At 35.0% G+C, this 17767-nt stretch overlaps 2 protein-coding genes and 1 long non-coding RNA gene across 8 annotated transcripts in view; 1 reads left to right on the top strand and 2 right to left on the bottom strand.

The window, feature by feature from the left end:
• The window catches only part of LOC126633087 (putative disease resistance protein RGA3), a 140211-nt gene that overhangs the window by 27294 nt on the left and 95150 nt on the right, over nt 1–17767 (top strand). The window lies entirely within an intron of this gene.
• LOC126632479 (patatin-like protein 2) lies at nt 2578–5674 on the bottom strand. Its single transcript, XM_050302904.1, has 7 exons — nt 5549–5674; nt 4437–4618; nt 4164–4338; nt 3534–3695; nt 3130–3435; nt 2746–2921; nt 2578–2647 (listed from the first exon to the last, which is right to left on the bottom strand). Exons 1-7 carry the CDS (start codon nt 5672–5674, stop codon nt 2578–2580), a joined length of 1197 nt encoding a protein of 398 aa, XP_050158861.1.
• Nucleotides 15148–15429, bottom strand: LOC126633110 (uncharacterized). The gene is made up of 2 exons (XR_007626962.1): nt 15344–15429; nt 15148–15291 (listed from the first exon to the last, which is right to left on the bottom strand). It is a non-coding gene; the product is annotated as an uncharacterized LOC126633110 (long non-coding RNA).

Genomic DNA, 17767 nt, shown 5'->3' with positions numbered 1-17767 from the left:
ACCTCTAATTTTGTTTTCACCGAGTGATAATCGTATATAAAAACCCTATAGAAAACAAATTTAATGGCTTTAGTTTCAATTCATAATGAAATTTTGAAATACAAAACGAAAACTCTTTCCGAATAGAGCGGGATAGATCGATTTAGGGAGAGAGGATGGGGATTGAGATGAAGGGAGGGACGATTTTTGCGGTGCTATGCTGTTAGCAGAGGCAGCTACTACAAAATTTGTAGCTTCTGCCTTTGCAGCTAAGGAATCTAATTATTAAGATGACCTCTTTGCGTGACGAAGCCTTTTTTGTACAAAACATATACCGTCAAAAATTGGCTCGAAATGTACTTGCCTTTTTTGCCCACTTTGTGCAACGTAGCTTCCATCGCACAAACTCACTTAGCGCAACAAACTTCATTTCATCGTGTGTACGCCTATGCGACGAAACTTTCGTCACGTAAACTCTTAATTGACGAAGTGCATTGAATTTAAATATTTGTTTGGAATTATCAAGTTTACGTAAACAAAGAGTAATTCATTTAGTACTCTATGTTTACATAAATTTCATAACTACAAACAAATACTTAAATTCAATATTTAATCTTATAAAAACTTAAATAAAATTAAATAGATCAAATTAATCAACTAACCAATTAAACTGAAAATTTAATCCAAATACATATTAAAGAGATAATTAAAAACATCCTCCTCAAATACATAAATATAAAAATATGTTATTCGTTCATAACCCTTAATTAGCAATTCTACTCTGTTGGTTCATCAAATCTTCATCAAGTCTTGGTTCGTAACATCAATAATATAGTTACACTGTTATACAAAAAACAATTACAAATTAATCATTATAATATACTATTTAACAAAAATAATTCTTATTTTACTAATTCACATTTACTAATAATTCATCCAGCAAAGACTTCTTCAGGTTCTTGGGCACATCTTTCCAAGATGCACAACAGAATATCTTATCCATCTCTCCAGGAAAATGGATATCTCAATAAAATATTTTTAGTTCAATCCTTTGTTTTTTCTCTCCATTCGAACCAATCCGCCTACTCGGCTACTCCGTAGAATAGTTGGTTCGCACTAGTATCCCAGCATCATGCATAAACTCTGAACATCTTGTGCAATCCCCTCATATCATCATAAATGATTCGCGGACACTCTGCCCTTTCCTCCATTCAAGCTCGCACTGAAGCTCTCCTGGTTTTTTTATCTGCGGATACAAAACATATATTTCATCTGCGGATACAAAACATATATTTCAAAATCAAAGTAAGTGATACATCCAAAATGTTTTCCCAAAATATAAATATTAGAATCACATAAGCTTAGTTTTTACCTTTCCCAGATCCTTCTCCCTCGCATCGCTTAGTTGTAGGAGCATCAGAATCGATCATCTCACTAAAATTAAAACAAGAGGGGTTTGGGATGAAGAAAACAGTAGGAAATTTAGGGTTGTGGGAAAACAATGTGAGAAGAAGTGAAAGTGAAACTGTGATTATAAAGAACCCGCCGGATTTTGCACGACGAAACTTTGGTCCCCCAAAACCTTGCGCGACGACCAATCCATTGTGTAAAGTACGTAATAAATACGACAATTCAACGCGCACCAACCATTCAGTGGTCCTTTTACGCTACAAATATTTTGTCACACAAGTTGTTGGCGCCCAAAACACCTCTCAACCGCCTTTTCCCTTCCCCTTTGTGCGACGCAGGGCTTTGTGCGTTGCGCGACAAATTACTTCGTCGCACTAAGTTTTAATTAACCATTTCCACTATGGACTCCTAGTTTCGTCACACAAAATACTCTTTAAGTAACGAAATTGTCGTCATCGCATAACATTTCGTCACGTAAGCTGTTTTTTCTACTACTATATACTCGTGCATAAAGAATAAATGAGCTTTGACTTAGTTAGGTTCGCTAGAGCTATCGGTGTGCTCTAACTCGACCATCACATGAATAAAAAAAATGAAGCGAACAAAGCTCATATCAGAACCAACATGGTAATTGGTATTTATTGAGAGAAAATAATTTCAGTACTGAATTACAAGACACTTAAATAATTGTTTAGCTACCATTTCCTCATTACTTTATGATAGCTTTTTAATTTTACATAAACAAATAAATAACTGAACGAAATTCAATAGTGTATAGTCGTATACGTATTGAAGTGTATATACGGTCAGTGTTGTGTTTTGTCATTCAATATATGTAAGATCAGTTGGATGCTGCGTCCTTTCCATTTGGTGATGATTGGGAAGATTGAAGAAAGATTGAAGAAAATGAAGAGGAAATTTCAGGAAGAACAGAGAGAAAGAGAGCTCGAGAATGTTTGAGAGAAAGCTTATTTCTTTATTTCTTAATGATCAAGTAATCTTTTACAGTATTGATATATGTAGTAAACAAACTTAACAGACTTACTAATTTTGTAATGAAAAGCTAACCACTTGGATAAGATTCTAACAACCTTATAACTACCTATAACAACCTGTCTTATCGATCGACAAGTGGCAACATTTAGGCCTTCGATTTATTCTTCACTTGGATCCTTATCCTTGTCATCCTTACAATGATGATTTCAGTTTATGAACTTTGCTCCTTTTACCCCTCTCCCTTGACAGAACCCCGGCTACCCTGCACATGGAAATCAATTTTTGAAACATGAAATAGTCAGTGCTACAAACTTATATTAATTGTAGATTTGGTGATGTATGTATGCAATATTGAAATACCTTATGAGTGCCTCTTGATTTGTAATTTCAGGATGAACAGGCTTTGTTTTTCCAGTATCTAAGTCCACTCTTGAAACTGGTTTCGTTAACAATTTCTCCCCAATTTTTACGAGATCATTCAAGTTTTCTGAAGTAGCAATATCCACAGAAGCCAGAGTTCCACTCAGTGTGTCATCCTGCATGCATTCATTTTTAACTTTCACGCATTAATATTTCTACATATCTTATTAGCTAGGTTAATTCGCCATGCGAAAATGATCATTTGATCTAATAATATTTCTCTTACTTTATTGAACCAAAATGTTAATGGTTTGTAAAAAGATTGTGCTCGTGCGCGCGTGCACACACACACACACACACACATATATATATATATATATATACCTGAATTCGGAGATAATTGTCGGGAGACCCAAGTGCTTCGAAAACGGTAGCAAGGTGGAAATCAACCATGTCACTACTTGCTTGACTGAATATATCTACCAGAGGAGCTGAAAAATCAGATCCAATCAACCATCCCAAAGCACCCCACTCAGATACTTCTTTGGCGTCGTACTTCTCCTCAGATGTTGTACCGGTACCCAGTGATATAACTACGAACCGCTCATACAACTTGTCATTTGCGCCCAAAGGAACAAAGTCAGGGTTGCCCTGGATTTGTTTTGTCACTTCGCTCATAGCAACCAAAGCCTAAAATTTATGAACAAAAAAACTAAGACACTCAAATTAACGAACACAAAAATATAATACATGTATTCATAGTGAAAATTAACTTTTCGGATCAATACCGGGTTATTAGCAGCTACGCCACCATCAGTGAGATTGAATTCTCTTGTTTCACCAGATGAATTAGTCGATTTAAATTGATATGCGGGAAGGTAGTACGGGGCTGCTGAAGTTCCGATACATATATCCGATAGCAAAGCATCTAGGCTATTGTTCTTTTTCAACTAAAATCATGACAGAAATACATACACAAAATCAAGAACCACTGCAAAGAGCAGATCAGAATATATTGTTGAGAGTATAACTCCCACATCAGACAAATGAGGGACATTGCATGTGCTTATACGTAATTGAGTTACTCCTTATATTGTGAATTGGGTTTATCTGTAGAATTATCAGAGAGACGGGCCAAAGTCCCACTTCCAACAACATGGATATTACCCCCAACTTGGTAATTACCACCTGCACAATACTACAACTATGGGGTTTTATCACAAAAACCCTCAATATTAGTTGGAGGTTCAACATTATGGTGGGACCCCAACATTCTTAATATAAGAACATAAACATGAAATTTTTGGCTTAATTATTGATCAGTTTGATTTTTGAGGGTACAAAATAGCATACGCTCGGTAAAAAAAATATTGTCCAATATATGTATGTATAATGTTCCAATTAAGAGATAAACAAACCTGATAGCTGGAGAAGATAATTGGTTGGAGCCGCTTTATATCAAAAGTTGGGATTACAACGTTAGTCAAGGTGTGGCGCAAGTGCTTGTATCCCAACTTTTCCTTTAATAGGGAATGTAAATACTTCCCATCATATTTTGGTTTTCCCAAAACTTTCAAGTTGGCAACAATAGAACTGTTGTTAATGGGAAAATAGCTAGTTATATTTCAGTTAATAGTCACCATATAACATTATTTAACAAATTTAACGGCTAATAATATATCTGATAATACCTGTCCTGAGGGAAAATTTTAGGGCAGTTTTCAAGATAAAAAGCGGTAATATCTTTAGCAGCATACAAGGGACGCTTATTTTCATCTGGGGTGGTAAGCATGGCAGTCACAAGGCCACCTGTGCTCGTCCCTGTAATCACATCAAAATAATCTGCGAGCCTTGCATCCTTACCATCCAGTTTCTGCATATAGCCGCCATGACTTGGTGTTATTATATAAATCTACCAGAATTAAAACACATGTATAATTCTTGATACTATGTACACTCTGAAGTTATAAACTCGCTGCACATCACATGTTATGATTTGGGTGAATCGTATCAGAAACACCATAACATGGTGTTAGGATCATAAACAAAACTTCCTCTAGCAATAACACAATTTTTTTTTTCAATTAACACTTTGACAGGCTATATTAAACTGGAAGCAGACATGCTAGCTAGATGTGACATTAAATTGTGGGTTTGAATGAGGGTACAAAACCATTATTTTTAACCTACAACCTTTCTTAGAATTAAATGAGTTTTTTTGGTAAAAAAAAATAAATGAGTTTTGATATCACATCAATGCTTGCAAGAAATACCTCACATCAGAAGTATATATACCAAAACTTGCAAAGGCTGATATGGAGTTAGAGCCACTTCCATATTATCAATTAATTTATAGAACCTCAACTTTCTTTGCTGTATCAAAACCAATTTACCCATATGTAAATCTCAATGGCCACATCTACATGTTAGACTAAAAAATTATCCATATGTGAGGAGACATGTGAGGATGTGAACAAATGGATTGGCTACAATACTTATATGTATTTCAAACTATATCACCATCTGACAGTCAGATATAATTCATGTGAATATATGTATTTAATACAACCATTATCTGACCGTTGAGATGGTGATTGTATTAAATAAATGTAAGTATTGTAATCAAATCCGTGAATAAATGTCTCAATTCGGAAGTTTGTCAAACCTTACAAGAGCTTATAAAGAGTTGAGCGACCTCATTCTTACCGAAGGGTGGAACCTCAATTTTATGAACAAACATCTAGATATTAAGATAATTAGCCTAACAGTCATATATGAAGTTCTCATGCATTGATCATTTTACCTGAAGCTCAGACTCCAGAAAACTGAGTATAGTTCCAGGAATAATCCCTCTTATTCCACCTCCATCAATGCTAAGAACAGTGATGAGGCTTCCATTAGTGGTAGAGTGAAGGGATGATTTTGCCATAAATGGTGTTGGAAGATATCAAGGTGATGCACAAGACTTAATACTTAGGAAGTAAAACTGAGATAGTAAGTAGAGGTTTTAAGAATCTGAGAGGAAGGCTGTTGATCAGGGGGAATGCAGGTATATTATGAACCTGGAGTTGTAGGGCTTTATATAGAGAAACTTGTGGCGTACAGCCTATATTGTTTGCTACGTACGTACGCACCGATCATCACAATTCAACAGTAATATTCAACTAGCAAGAAGGTAATAAACTATTGCATCCGTACATGCACAAGACTATTAAAACCAACAATTGAAGCATTAATCGACTTTAAAAAAAATCGACTAAAAAAACAAAACAATTGAAGCATTAATCGACTTTAAAAAAAAATCGACTAAAAAAACAAAACAATTGAAGCATTAAGTCTATTGTGCATGCATGCATGTTTCTTATATTTCCTTATGTTGGTCAACGGTCAAAACTAGTCATAAATAAAAAGAGCCAGAAAATAGTAAAGACAACGGAAACTTCATTTGTAAAGTGTCTCATTTGTAGCCATGCATCCTAAATTCCAAATCGTAAGTTTTCTCTCTAAAAGATTGTTACTTGTCAGGCTTATTGTGCCTGCATATTTTTTATGTTTTCTTTTTTTTTCTTTTTTTTTCTGACATAACAACATTGATATTAACTTTACCTCTTGTAAACATTCAGTTTAGTATCAGCTATATATATATATATATATATTGGCTAGTATGGAAAGAATATATATATATTCTTTTTTTCCTGACATAACAACATTGATATTAACTTTACCTTTTGTAAACATTCAGTTTAGTATCAGCTATATATATATATATATATATATTAGCTAGTGTGGAAAGAATATATATATATATATATATATATATATATATATTCTTTTTTTTCCTGACATAACAACAGTGATATTAACTTTACCTCTTGTAAACATTCGTTTAGTATTAGCTATACATTCTTTTTTTCCTGACATAACAACATTGATATTAACTTTACCTCTTGTAAACATTGAGTTTAGTATCAGCTATATATATATATATATATTCTTTTTTTCCTGACATAACAACATTGATATTAACTTTACCTCTTGTAAACATTCAGTTTAGTAATATATATATATATTAGTCACAACGACAAGTTCATCGACAAGTTTATATGTGGAAAGAAATTATCTATATATGTGGAAAGAAATTTTATGTATTTCTAAGTCACAATGACAAGTTCTAGGGGTGGGCACTTGGAACCGAAAACTAAAACCGAAACATGGACTAAATCAAATTGCACCGAATGGTTCGATTATTGTGGATTTAAAAAGTTGAGTTTGAAACCGAACCCCAAGCTAAAAAATGGTTTTGTTTTGGTTCTTAATATCTGTAACTGAACCAAAACCGAACCCATCGTATAATATAAAAATATTTAATTTAATATCCAACTTAGTGTTCGGATGTAATTGGTTATGGGTTGTTTTATTCACACCTCACAAATGATTGAATATACACCTCACATACTATACCCCAACATATTTCTTATGGTTTTTTTTTTCTATTCTCCCTGACATAACACACTACCAAAAAAAAAAACAAAAAACAAAAAAAAAAAACAAAAAAAAAAAAACATCACCACTAGCCAAACCAAAAACATTCGTCCGGTAAAGTAGGAGTTCGTCTCCTAAAATTTAAGGCGACAGATCTCCGTTGGGGAAAGCTTGTCGCGTAAAACTCGTCATTAGACATTTGACCTGACACCATAGTATTTGTCGGGCAAATGCAATTGCCCCGATGAATTTACCAACGATCGTTCGTCAGGCAAACTCGCGTTGACCAAAGAGACCCGGCGAAAAATTGTAGCCCAACGAAATCCTTTCCTCGGGCAAAATTTAAAATTTTAATAAAAAATATAAAACCTAAATGTTTCCCGACGACGAATTTGTTGGCCAAGCTTTGTTAATTAAAAAAATTAAAATTTAAAATCTTAACCCGACGACCTGTGTCACTGGGTAAGCTCTATTAACATAAAAAAAATGTATAACATCAATCCGATGATTGAGGGTAAGGTGTATGTAATATTAAAATATATATGTTTAAATTTAATTAACCAAATTTTATTATATTGATATTTAAAAAAAATATTTCATTACTAAAACTACATTGTTCGTACAATTATATTGAAAAAGAAAAAAAAAATTATTCTCGATGAAAAATTACTTCACCCATCCAACTGCTTTGCCTCGGAAGACGTACTTTTCCATAATTTATAAATTTTGAAAATAACCGCAGAGCTAGTGCCACTTGTCCATCTTATAGCCAATGCCACTCATCCATCCTATAGATTCATATTTGACGGTCGATTGTTATTTATACTTTATTCTTCTCATTGAATTTCATTTTTTAGATTTTCTTTTTTGAAAACATGATCTTTTAGCGGATATAGAAAAATGAACAGTTACGGTTAACTGAACTATGAGTTAATGTCATATAGTTTGTAGAGGCTTTATAATCAAGCAATTTTCACTAACAGTAAAACTTTGAACGTAATATCAATGATCCGTACCGTTTATCTTCCTATATCCTCTAAAAGTTCACGTTTTCAAAAAAGAAAATCTGAAAAAAAAAAACCAAAAAAACAAAAAAAAACACAAAATTTGATGAGAATAATGAAGTGTAAATGTAAACGACAATCAACTGCTTGTAGTAATATACTAATGTTGTTTCATTAGACTCTTATTTATGATATGTAGTACTTGAAAGACAAATTCATTTTCATGTTTTAAAGTAATATTTATGGGACAATGTGGTATGTATACACTAATTTAGTACTATGTTTGTCATTTGATTATTTACTGGTTTAAAATATATTTTCCTTAATTGGTAACGGGTCAGGTCATATTAGCCGTTCATTTTAACTAGTGTTACACGATATGACTCCTGAAGATATCGGGTATAATACGAAAATTACATGAACAATGGAAACATGACACGAATGCCAAGTCTAATTTTGGCAAGGTTTACATTAGTGATGGTCAATGTCTATCTATTCTCTAGTATGGTTCTTCCTTACTTAAAACACCACATTCTACTTTTCATTTAAAGAATGTAATGCATGTTCCTCATTTGAAACATGATCTTTCTTTGCCAATATGTTTCTACTTAATAATTGGTGGTCATTGACTTTAAATCCTTTTAACTTCTTTGTCAAAGATCCTATTATGGGGAGGATGCTTTTTAGAGGTCCTACTGGCAGAAGTCTTAATCCTTTTCGTGCATTTTCTTTGTCTCCTTCAAGGATTTTTGTTAATTCTTCAACAAAGGCGTCTTCTTAGATTTGACATCAATATTTGGGACATCCAATGTTCAGGACTTTAAGCTTTATGTTTTTTAAGTCTGCTTTACCTATTTATAATTCAGTTCAACAATTTTTTTGTTCCAATTGCGTTTTAGGCAAATGTGCTAGATTGCCTTTCACTGTTTCTCTATGTAATACTTCTATGCCTTTAGGATTAGTACACTCTAATGTTTGGGGATCAGTTCCACTATTATGTTAGTGGTTTTTTATTTTATGTCATTTTTGTTGATGACTTCACTAATTATGTTAGTGGTTTTTGATTTTATGTCATTTTTTGTTGATGACTTCACTAAGTACTCATAGTTGTACACTCTCAAGCATAAATCATATACTGTTACTACTTTTCTTAATTTCAAGCTCTCATACCATACAAGGAAAACAGAAGAAGAAAGAAAATATGATTTCATGAAATGATAAGTTACATTGGTATTTATAGTTACACTTTAGGAAAACTAACATCTATAAATAAAGGTAGAAGAAAATTGCAGAGGTAAGCTTGTCTAACTAACTTTTGACTGTTTCTTTTGGCTATCATCATGACTTATTTCTTCACTTGTCAAATTAATCTCCACTATTACATCGTGCATGTATTACCACTATTAACATCAACAATTCAGCATTAGGTCTAAGCTAGGGATTTCTCAACAGAAAGAAAAGTCTAAGCAAGGGATGGTTTGAGAAGTATATGTGAGATTCCTCAAAATGGAGATGCTTCTTTTTATAATGGGTTTTAATCACAAATGGTCCTTGACATTGATCAAACACATCATTTTGGTCATTGACATTGAAAATCAATAGAAATGGTCACTGAGATTGTCCACCATCCATCATTTTGATCATTCCATTAAAAACTCCGTTAAGTGTCCCGGAGCTCTTGGCCGGAAGTTTGGGCAATTTTTAAAACTTCGTAACTCAATTGTTTCTTAACCAAATTCAACCCATAATATATTCAAATGAAGATAGGAAAGTGTAGAATTAGATTATACATATTTGGAAGCCCAATGGTTGCCGAAGATGGCTGGAAAATAGCCTCAAAGTTGACTGGTCCGAGCGAAAATTGGAAAACTCGTCGGAAACTGGATAAAATTTAAACGTTCATAACTTCTTCAATACTCAACGAAATCAAGTGATTCAAAAACAAAAATTATACTTCTCAACGAGGCAAAAAGAATGGTACATTTTTTGACAGCTAACTCTCCGTGGTTTGGCCCCAAAATGGCTCAAAAGTGGCTAACTCTAGACCAAAACAGCCACTTTCTAACCATTTTCCAGCCAAACCACGGCTAGTTAGCTGTAATAAAAGGTACCATTCTCTTTGTCTCGTCGAGAAGTATAATTTTTGTTTTTGAATCACTTGATTTCGTTGAGTATTGAAGAAGTTATGAACGTTTAAAGTTTACCCAGTTTTCGGCGAGTTTTCCAATTTTCGCTCGGACCAGTCAAATTTAAGGCTATTTTTCGGCCATCTCCAGCAAACATTGGGCTTCCAAATGGTATAATCTTATTCTATACTTTCCTATCTTCATTTTGATATATTATGGGTCGAATTTGGTTAAGAAACGATTGAGTTACGAAGCTTTGAAAATTGGCCAAACTTCCGGCCAAGAGCTCCGGGACACTTAACGGAGTTTTTAACGGAATGACCAAAATGATGGATGGTAGACAATCTCAAGGACCATTTCTATTGATTTTCGATGTTAGGGATCAAAATGATGTGTTTGATCAATGTCATGGACCATTTGTGATTAAAACCCTTTTATAATTTAGTCCTTATTTTGAGAAAGTTTTCTAAAAGAAATACAGATGTGAACCATAAGTTGGTCAAGGGTCAAAAGACTCAAAACTATAGTTATTAATAAGAGCCAAAAAATAGTAAATACAACGGAAATGTAAAGTCACTCATCTGAAGGCATCCTAGATTCCTATCGTTGATTAATTTTATCTCGAAAGGTTGTGACTAGTGAGGTTTATTGTGCCTCCATATTTCTTATGTTTTTTTTCTTTTTTTCTTTTTTCCTTTTTTCCTGACATAACAACTATGATATTAACTTTACCTCTTGTACACATTCAGTTTAGTATCAGCTATATATATCTTAAAGCTAGTGCGGAAAGAAAATTTATATATGTCTAAGTCACAACGACAAGTTCTTCCATGGATGCATCTTACGCGTACACCATATATAGTTTAGCTAATGTGGAAAGAAATTCTTTACATATGTCCAAAGTCACAACGACAAGTTCTTCCATGAACTTCAAAGTCCAGAGACTACTAAATTGGCTACTAAAATTATCGGGATTACTTCTTTTTCTTGGGTCAACCCGTCGAAGTCTAGACTATAAAAAATTGGCTACTGAAATGTGTGAGTATTCTCTGCAAAATAGAACTTTCTTTTTCTTTTTTAACATTAGTTCCTTAATAATTCATGCATGGCTCGGTTACACCATATACCAAAAATCCAGTTTTTGCAGTAATGTTCTTTGTTTGGCTCAACTACGAGCTGGTCTGTTTCAATTAATTATTTGGGATATCTATGTTACATTTCTTGATTCATGGGATTACCCTAGAAGGAAAAGGAAATGCGAAAATAAAAACTTGGGTACTATCTGTATACTCTTGAATAAAGAATAATTCATCAAAAAAATAAAAAAAACAAAGAATAAAGGAATTTTGACTTAGTCAGGTTAGCTAGAGCTAGCAGTGTGCTTTACTTCAAGTATCATGTTGAATTTATTGCCACATCACTAGAGTGCCACGTCAGCAAGTAAGTTGAGAGGTTGTTAGATTGATTTAAGTTTGTTATGTCTGTTATGTTTGTTATACTATTCAACACCTTATGTGCACTTTTATGATATTTCGGCAACTATTCTCCTTCGAAAACATTCTCTTGAAAACCCCCCAAAAAGTAGTTAAAACATTGGTTCGACATTTGATATTTTATTTTGCCACGCATCAACTCTGTAATGGCCGTGAGCACCAAAAAGTCTTTGCATCCTAGGTATAATTCTTGGTTGGCACTTTTTAATAGTTTTTTCATGTTGTTCGAAAGCTTCATTGTCCATGGGTGGAGGCACGTCATCATCCCCTTCCTGGTTGGTGTTCATTGAGGGAAATGGAAAAGCGTAATTTAGAATATCCATAACATGTTCGTTAAGATCCACATTAGGTTCAACATTGTCTACTCTAGTCACATTTGATGACGAAGCATGGTCTAATTGTTCCCCTTGATGATTCCAAGTAATATAGGTCTCTATCATCCCATTTCTTACAAAATGATACCGAACATTTTCAAAAGTCTCCCTTAACGTGTTGTTTCACCTCTTACACGGACATCGGATTCTAGTTGACCTTGGGTTGTGTCTGGATGCGAACTCAATAAAGTTATTTATTCCATCCAAATATTTAACTGCACATCTGTTGGGCTATTGTATCCACTGTCTATCCATAATGTTTGCAAGCACAATAAAATTCCAATGATTACAACAACTTCAACAAGGTATTGTCACCTTATGCCTTAGATCAGGGCCCTATCCCATTTGGGAATGCATGGTTATGTGACATCGTTTACGGCTCCATCGAATTACATTTCGACGTAGGACAATTCCGGCAACATCTCTCTATAGTTCTTGAAGTACACGACGTAGATATAAACTACCTATCTGGCACTCGAAAAACTTAAAGAGATGTGACCGAAATTCCCACGATCGAAACCTAATTCGGAACCCTAAATTACGCCGCATAAGTATGCATTCCCAAATTTTCCAAATAATGGGACAATTCAAGAATCAATTGAACAGGAGTCATGGTTTCGCATCCATGTGTGAAATCCAACGAGTCCTCGAACGGGAGACTAAGCTTTAATTGAAAATACACGTACGAAGTTAACTACTATTAACTCTATACAACAGAAAACAATTTTGTACATAATGTGCAAAAATGTCTTCATGCAAACAATTTAAATGACACCATAATTTAGAAACAACTTAAATAATTTAAATTAATACAAAATTTGAAATCCAAAGAATATACTTCTAATTTCATTTTACTGAGTGATGATCGTATACAACAACCTTATAGAAAACAAATTTAATGGTGTTAGTTTCAATTCACAATGAAATTTTGAAATACAAAACGAAAACTCTTACCAAATAGAGGGGAATAGAACGATTTAGGGAGAGAGGATGGGAATTGAGATGAAGGGAGGGAAGATTTTTGCAGTGTTGTCAGAGGCAGCTGCTGCAAAAATTTCAGTTTCTACCTCTGCAGCTTAGGAATCTGATTATTAAGACGGGCTGTTTACGCATCGAAGCCTTTGCCTTGCAAAACATATACCGTTGAAAATTGGCGCGAAATGTACCTGCCTTTTGTGCCCACTTTGTGCGACACAACTTCCATTGCGCAAACTCACTTAGCGCGACAAACTTCATTTCGTTGGGTGTATGACTATGCGACAAAACTTTTGTGGTGTAAACACTTAAGTGACGAAGTGTATTGAATTTAAATATTTGTTTGTAATTATGAAGTTTACCTAAACAAAGAGTAATTCATTTAGTACTCTATGCTTACCTAAAATTCATAATTACAAACAAATACTTAAATTCAATATTTAATGTTTTAAGAACTTAAACAAATTTAACAGATCAAATTAATCAACTAACCAATTAAATTGAAATTTTAATTCAAATACATATTACACAGATAATTAAAAACATCGTCCTCAAATACATAAATATAAAAATATGTTATTCGTTCATAACCCTTAATTAATAATCTACGATGTTGGTTCATCAAGTCTTGGTTAGTAACATCAATAATATACTTACACTTTTACACAAAAATAATTACAAATTAATCATTATAACATACTATTTAACAAAAATAATTCTTATTTTACTAATTCATAGTTACTAATAATTCATCCAGCATAGACTTCTTTAGGTCATCAGGCACATCTTTCCAAGATGCCCACTCTGTAGAACAGTTGGTCCGCACTAGTAACCCAACATAGTGCATAAACTCTGAACATCTTGTCGTAGACATTTTCCTCATATGATCATAAATGATTTAAGGATACTCCACCCTTTCCTCCATTCAAGCCCGCACCAACACTCTCCTAGTGTTTTTAATCTACGGATACAGAACATAAATTTCAAATTCAAAGTAAGTGATACATCCAAAATTGTTTGCCGAAAATATAAATATTAGATTCACATAAACTGAGTTTTTACTTTTCCCAAATCCTTCTCCCTCGCATCGCTTAGTTGTACGAGCATTAGAATCAGCCATCTCACCAAAACAAGAGGAGTTTGGGATGAAGAAAACGGGAGGAAATTTAGGGTTGTGGGAAAACAATGTGAGAAAAAGTGAAAGTGAAAGTGAAAGTGAAAGTGAACTGTGCTTATAAAGAACCCGCCGGATTTTGGGCGACAAAACCTTGATCCCCCAAAACCTTGTGTGACGACCAATCCGTCGCGTAAAGTACGTAGTAAATACGACGAATTCAATGCGCACCGACCATTCAGTGGTCCTTTTACACGACAAATATTTCATCGTGCAAGTTGTTGGCGCCAAAAAGCCTCTCACCCGCCGTTTTCCTTCCCCTTTGCGCAACGCATGACTTTGTGCGTTGCACAAAAAGTCCTTGCGCGACAAATTACTTCATCGCACTAAGTTTTTAATCATTTCCGTGACGGATTCCTAGTTTTGTCTCGCAAAGACTCTTTAAGCGACAAAATTGTTGCTTAAGCTATTTTTTCTACTATTATATACTCTTGCATAAAGAATACAGGAACTTTGACTTGGTCAGGTTCGCTAGAGCTATCAGTTTACTCCAACTCGACCGTCACATGAACAAACAATGAAGGGAACAAGGCTCATATCAGAACCAACATGCTAATTAGTATTTATTGAGAGAAAATAATTTCAGTACTGAATTACTAGACAATTAAACAATTGTTTAGCTACCATTTCATCATGGCTCTATGGTAGCTTTTTAATTTTACATAAACAAATAAATAACTGAACGAAATTCAATAGTCTATAGCCATATATGTGTAGATTGAAGAAAATGAAGAGCAAATTTAAGGAAGAACAGAGAGAAAGAGAGCTCGAGAATTTTTGAGAGAAAGCTTGTTATTTCTTAATGATCAAGTAATCTTTTACCGTGGTGATGTATGTTGTAAAGAAACTTAACAGACTTACTAATCTTGTAATGAAAAGCTAACCACTTGGATAAGATTCTAACAACCTCATGACTACCTATACCAACCCATATAACAACCCATCAAGATTCTAACAACCTCATGACTACCTATAACAACCCATATAACAACCCATCTTTTCTATTGACAAGTGGCAACATTGAGGCCTTTGATTCATTGTTCACTTGGATCCTTATCAGAGCCTTTTAATTTGTAATTTTAGGATGAACAGACTTTGCTTTTCCAATATCAAAGTCAACCCTTGAAACTGGTTTCGTTAACAATTTCTGCCCACTTTTACGAGATCATTCAAGTTTTCTGAAGTAGCAATATCCACAGAAGCTAGAGTTTCACTCAGTGTGTCATCCTATATTCATTTTTCACTATCACGCATTAAAATTTCTACATATCTTACTAGCTAGGTTAATTCACTGTGCGAAAATGATCATTTGGGATCTAGTAGTATTTTTTTTTACTTTGTTGAATCAAAATGTTAATGATTCGTAAAAAGATTGCGTTCGTGCACACACATATATACCTGAATTCGAAGATAATTGTCTGGAGACTGTAGAGCTTGAAAAACGGTAGCAAGGTGGAAATCCACCATGTCGCTACTTGCTTGACTGAATATATCTATCAGAGAAGATGAAAAATCAAATCCAATCAACCATTTCAAAGCACCCCACTGTGATGCTTCTTTGGCATCGTACTTCTCCGCAGATGTTGTACCGGTACCCAGTGATATAAATAGGAACCGCTCATACAACTTGTATTTTGCACCGAAGGAACGAAGTCAGGGTTGTTCTTGTGGATTTGTTTTGTCTCTTGGCTCATAGCAACCAAAGCCTAAAAGTTTTGACCAAAATAAATACAACAACAACAAAGCCTTTTCCCACTAAGTGGGGTCGGCTATATGAATCCTAGAACGCCATTGCGCTCGGTTTTGTGTCATGTCCTCCGTTAGATCCAAGTACTCTAAATCTTTTCTTAGAGTCTCTTCCAAAGTTTTCCTAGGTCTTCCTCTACCCCTTCGGCCCTGAACCTCTGTCCCGTAGTCACATCTTCGAACCGGAGCGTCAGTCGGCCTTCTTTGCACATGTCCAAATCACCGGAGCCGATTTTCTCTCATCTTTCCTACAATTTCGGCTACTCCTACTTTACCTCGGATATCCTCATTCCCAATCTTATCCTTTCTCGTGTGCCCACACATCCCACGAAGCATCCTCATCTCCGCTACACCCATTTTGTGTACGTGTTGATGCTTCACCGCCCAACATTCTGTGCCATAAAACATCGCTGGCCTTATTGCCGTCCTATAAAATTTTCTCTTGAGCTTCAGTGGCCTACGACGGTCACACAACACGCCGGATGCACTCTTACACTTCATCCATCCAGCTCGTATTCTATGGTTGAGATCTCCATCTAATTCTCCGTTCTCTTGCAAGATAGATCCTAGGTAGCGAAAACGGTCGCTTTTTGTGATCTTCGCTAGATTGCTCCGGTCATTAGTGTGGATAAGTATATAAATGGATAGAGATAGGAAAGCAAACACAAGATGTACGTGGTTCACCCAGATTGGCTACGTCCACGGAATAGAAGAGTTCTCATTAATTGTGAAGGGTTTACACAAGTACATAGGTTCAAGCTCTCATTTAGTGAGTACAAGTGAATGATTTAGTACAAATGACATTAGGAAATATTGTGGGAGAATGATCTCGTAATCACGAAACTTCTAAGTATCGGAGTGTGATGTCGTCTTGACTTGCCTTATCTGTCTCATAGGTAGATGTGGCATCTTCTCTGGAAGTACTCTTCCTCCATCCAGGGGTGGTATCTTTAACTGGTGGAGATGCACAAGGTAATGTATCAATTTCACTTGAAGCTTACTTGTAGTTTCAGGCTTGGTCAAGCGCGATACAAACCATGTAGTAGGAGTCCCCCAAGTCGCCGAGCTAGGGGGTCTGCTGAAAGAGGTGACAGACAAGGTAAGCAATCAGAGCTCCGACTGATTGTTCACCTTCTCCCCATCTTGCAGCAGCATGAAGGATAAAGAGAAGAAAAATGAGAAGAGATGATATGAGATACTTTTGCTTTTGAAGAAGTAACTTTCCACAGGCTTATTCTTGAACTGAGCTGGAGGGTTTTCTGGTTTCCTCAAGAGTATAAGGCCGACTGAAGAATTTGAGGGTCAAAACAAGTCCATCAAATCTAGAGTACGTTCCACCCTGCTGATATGGGATACTTTTGCTTTTGACAGAGTAATGGATGTATCGGCACGTGTGCTGTTACGCTTGTCTCCACATGCTTCCTTGTATCCTTCGCACTTGCCCTATCTGTTCCTCAAGCAGATGCGGAATCTTCCCTGGAAACATAACATGTTGAAGATGAGTACTCGAGAGCAATGCCAGGTAAGTAATCAGGTAAGGGGTTCCAGGCAGTCAGTTCCTGGCTGGAAGCTTGATTCCAAGTGCTGACTGATTGCTCTCTTTCTCCTTGTCTTGCAGGTAAAAACAAGGCCAAAGGAAAAGACAGGG

This window comes from Malus sylvestris, chromosome 8 (assembly GCF_916048215.2).
Source record: "Malus sylvestris chromosome 8, drMalSylv7.2, whole genome shotgun sequence".
Classification (NCBI taxonomy): Eukaryota; Viridiplantae; Streptophyta; class Magnoliopsida; order Rosales; family Rosaceae; genus Malus; species Malus sylvestris.
The sequence above is the reverse complement of the archived record's forward strand: the minus strand, read 5'-3'. Positions and strand labels throughout refer to the sequence as shown.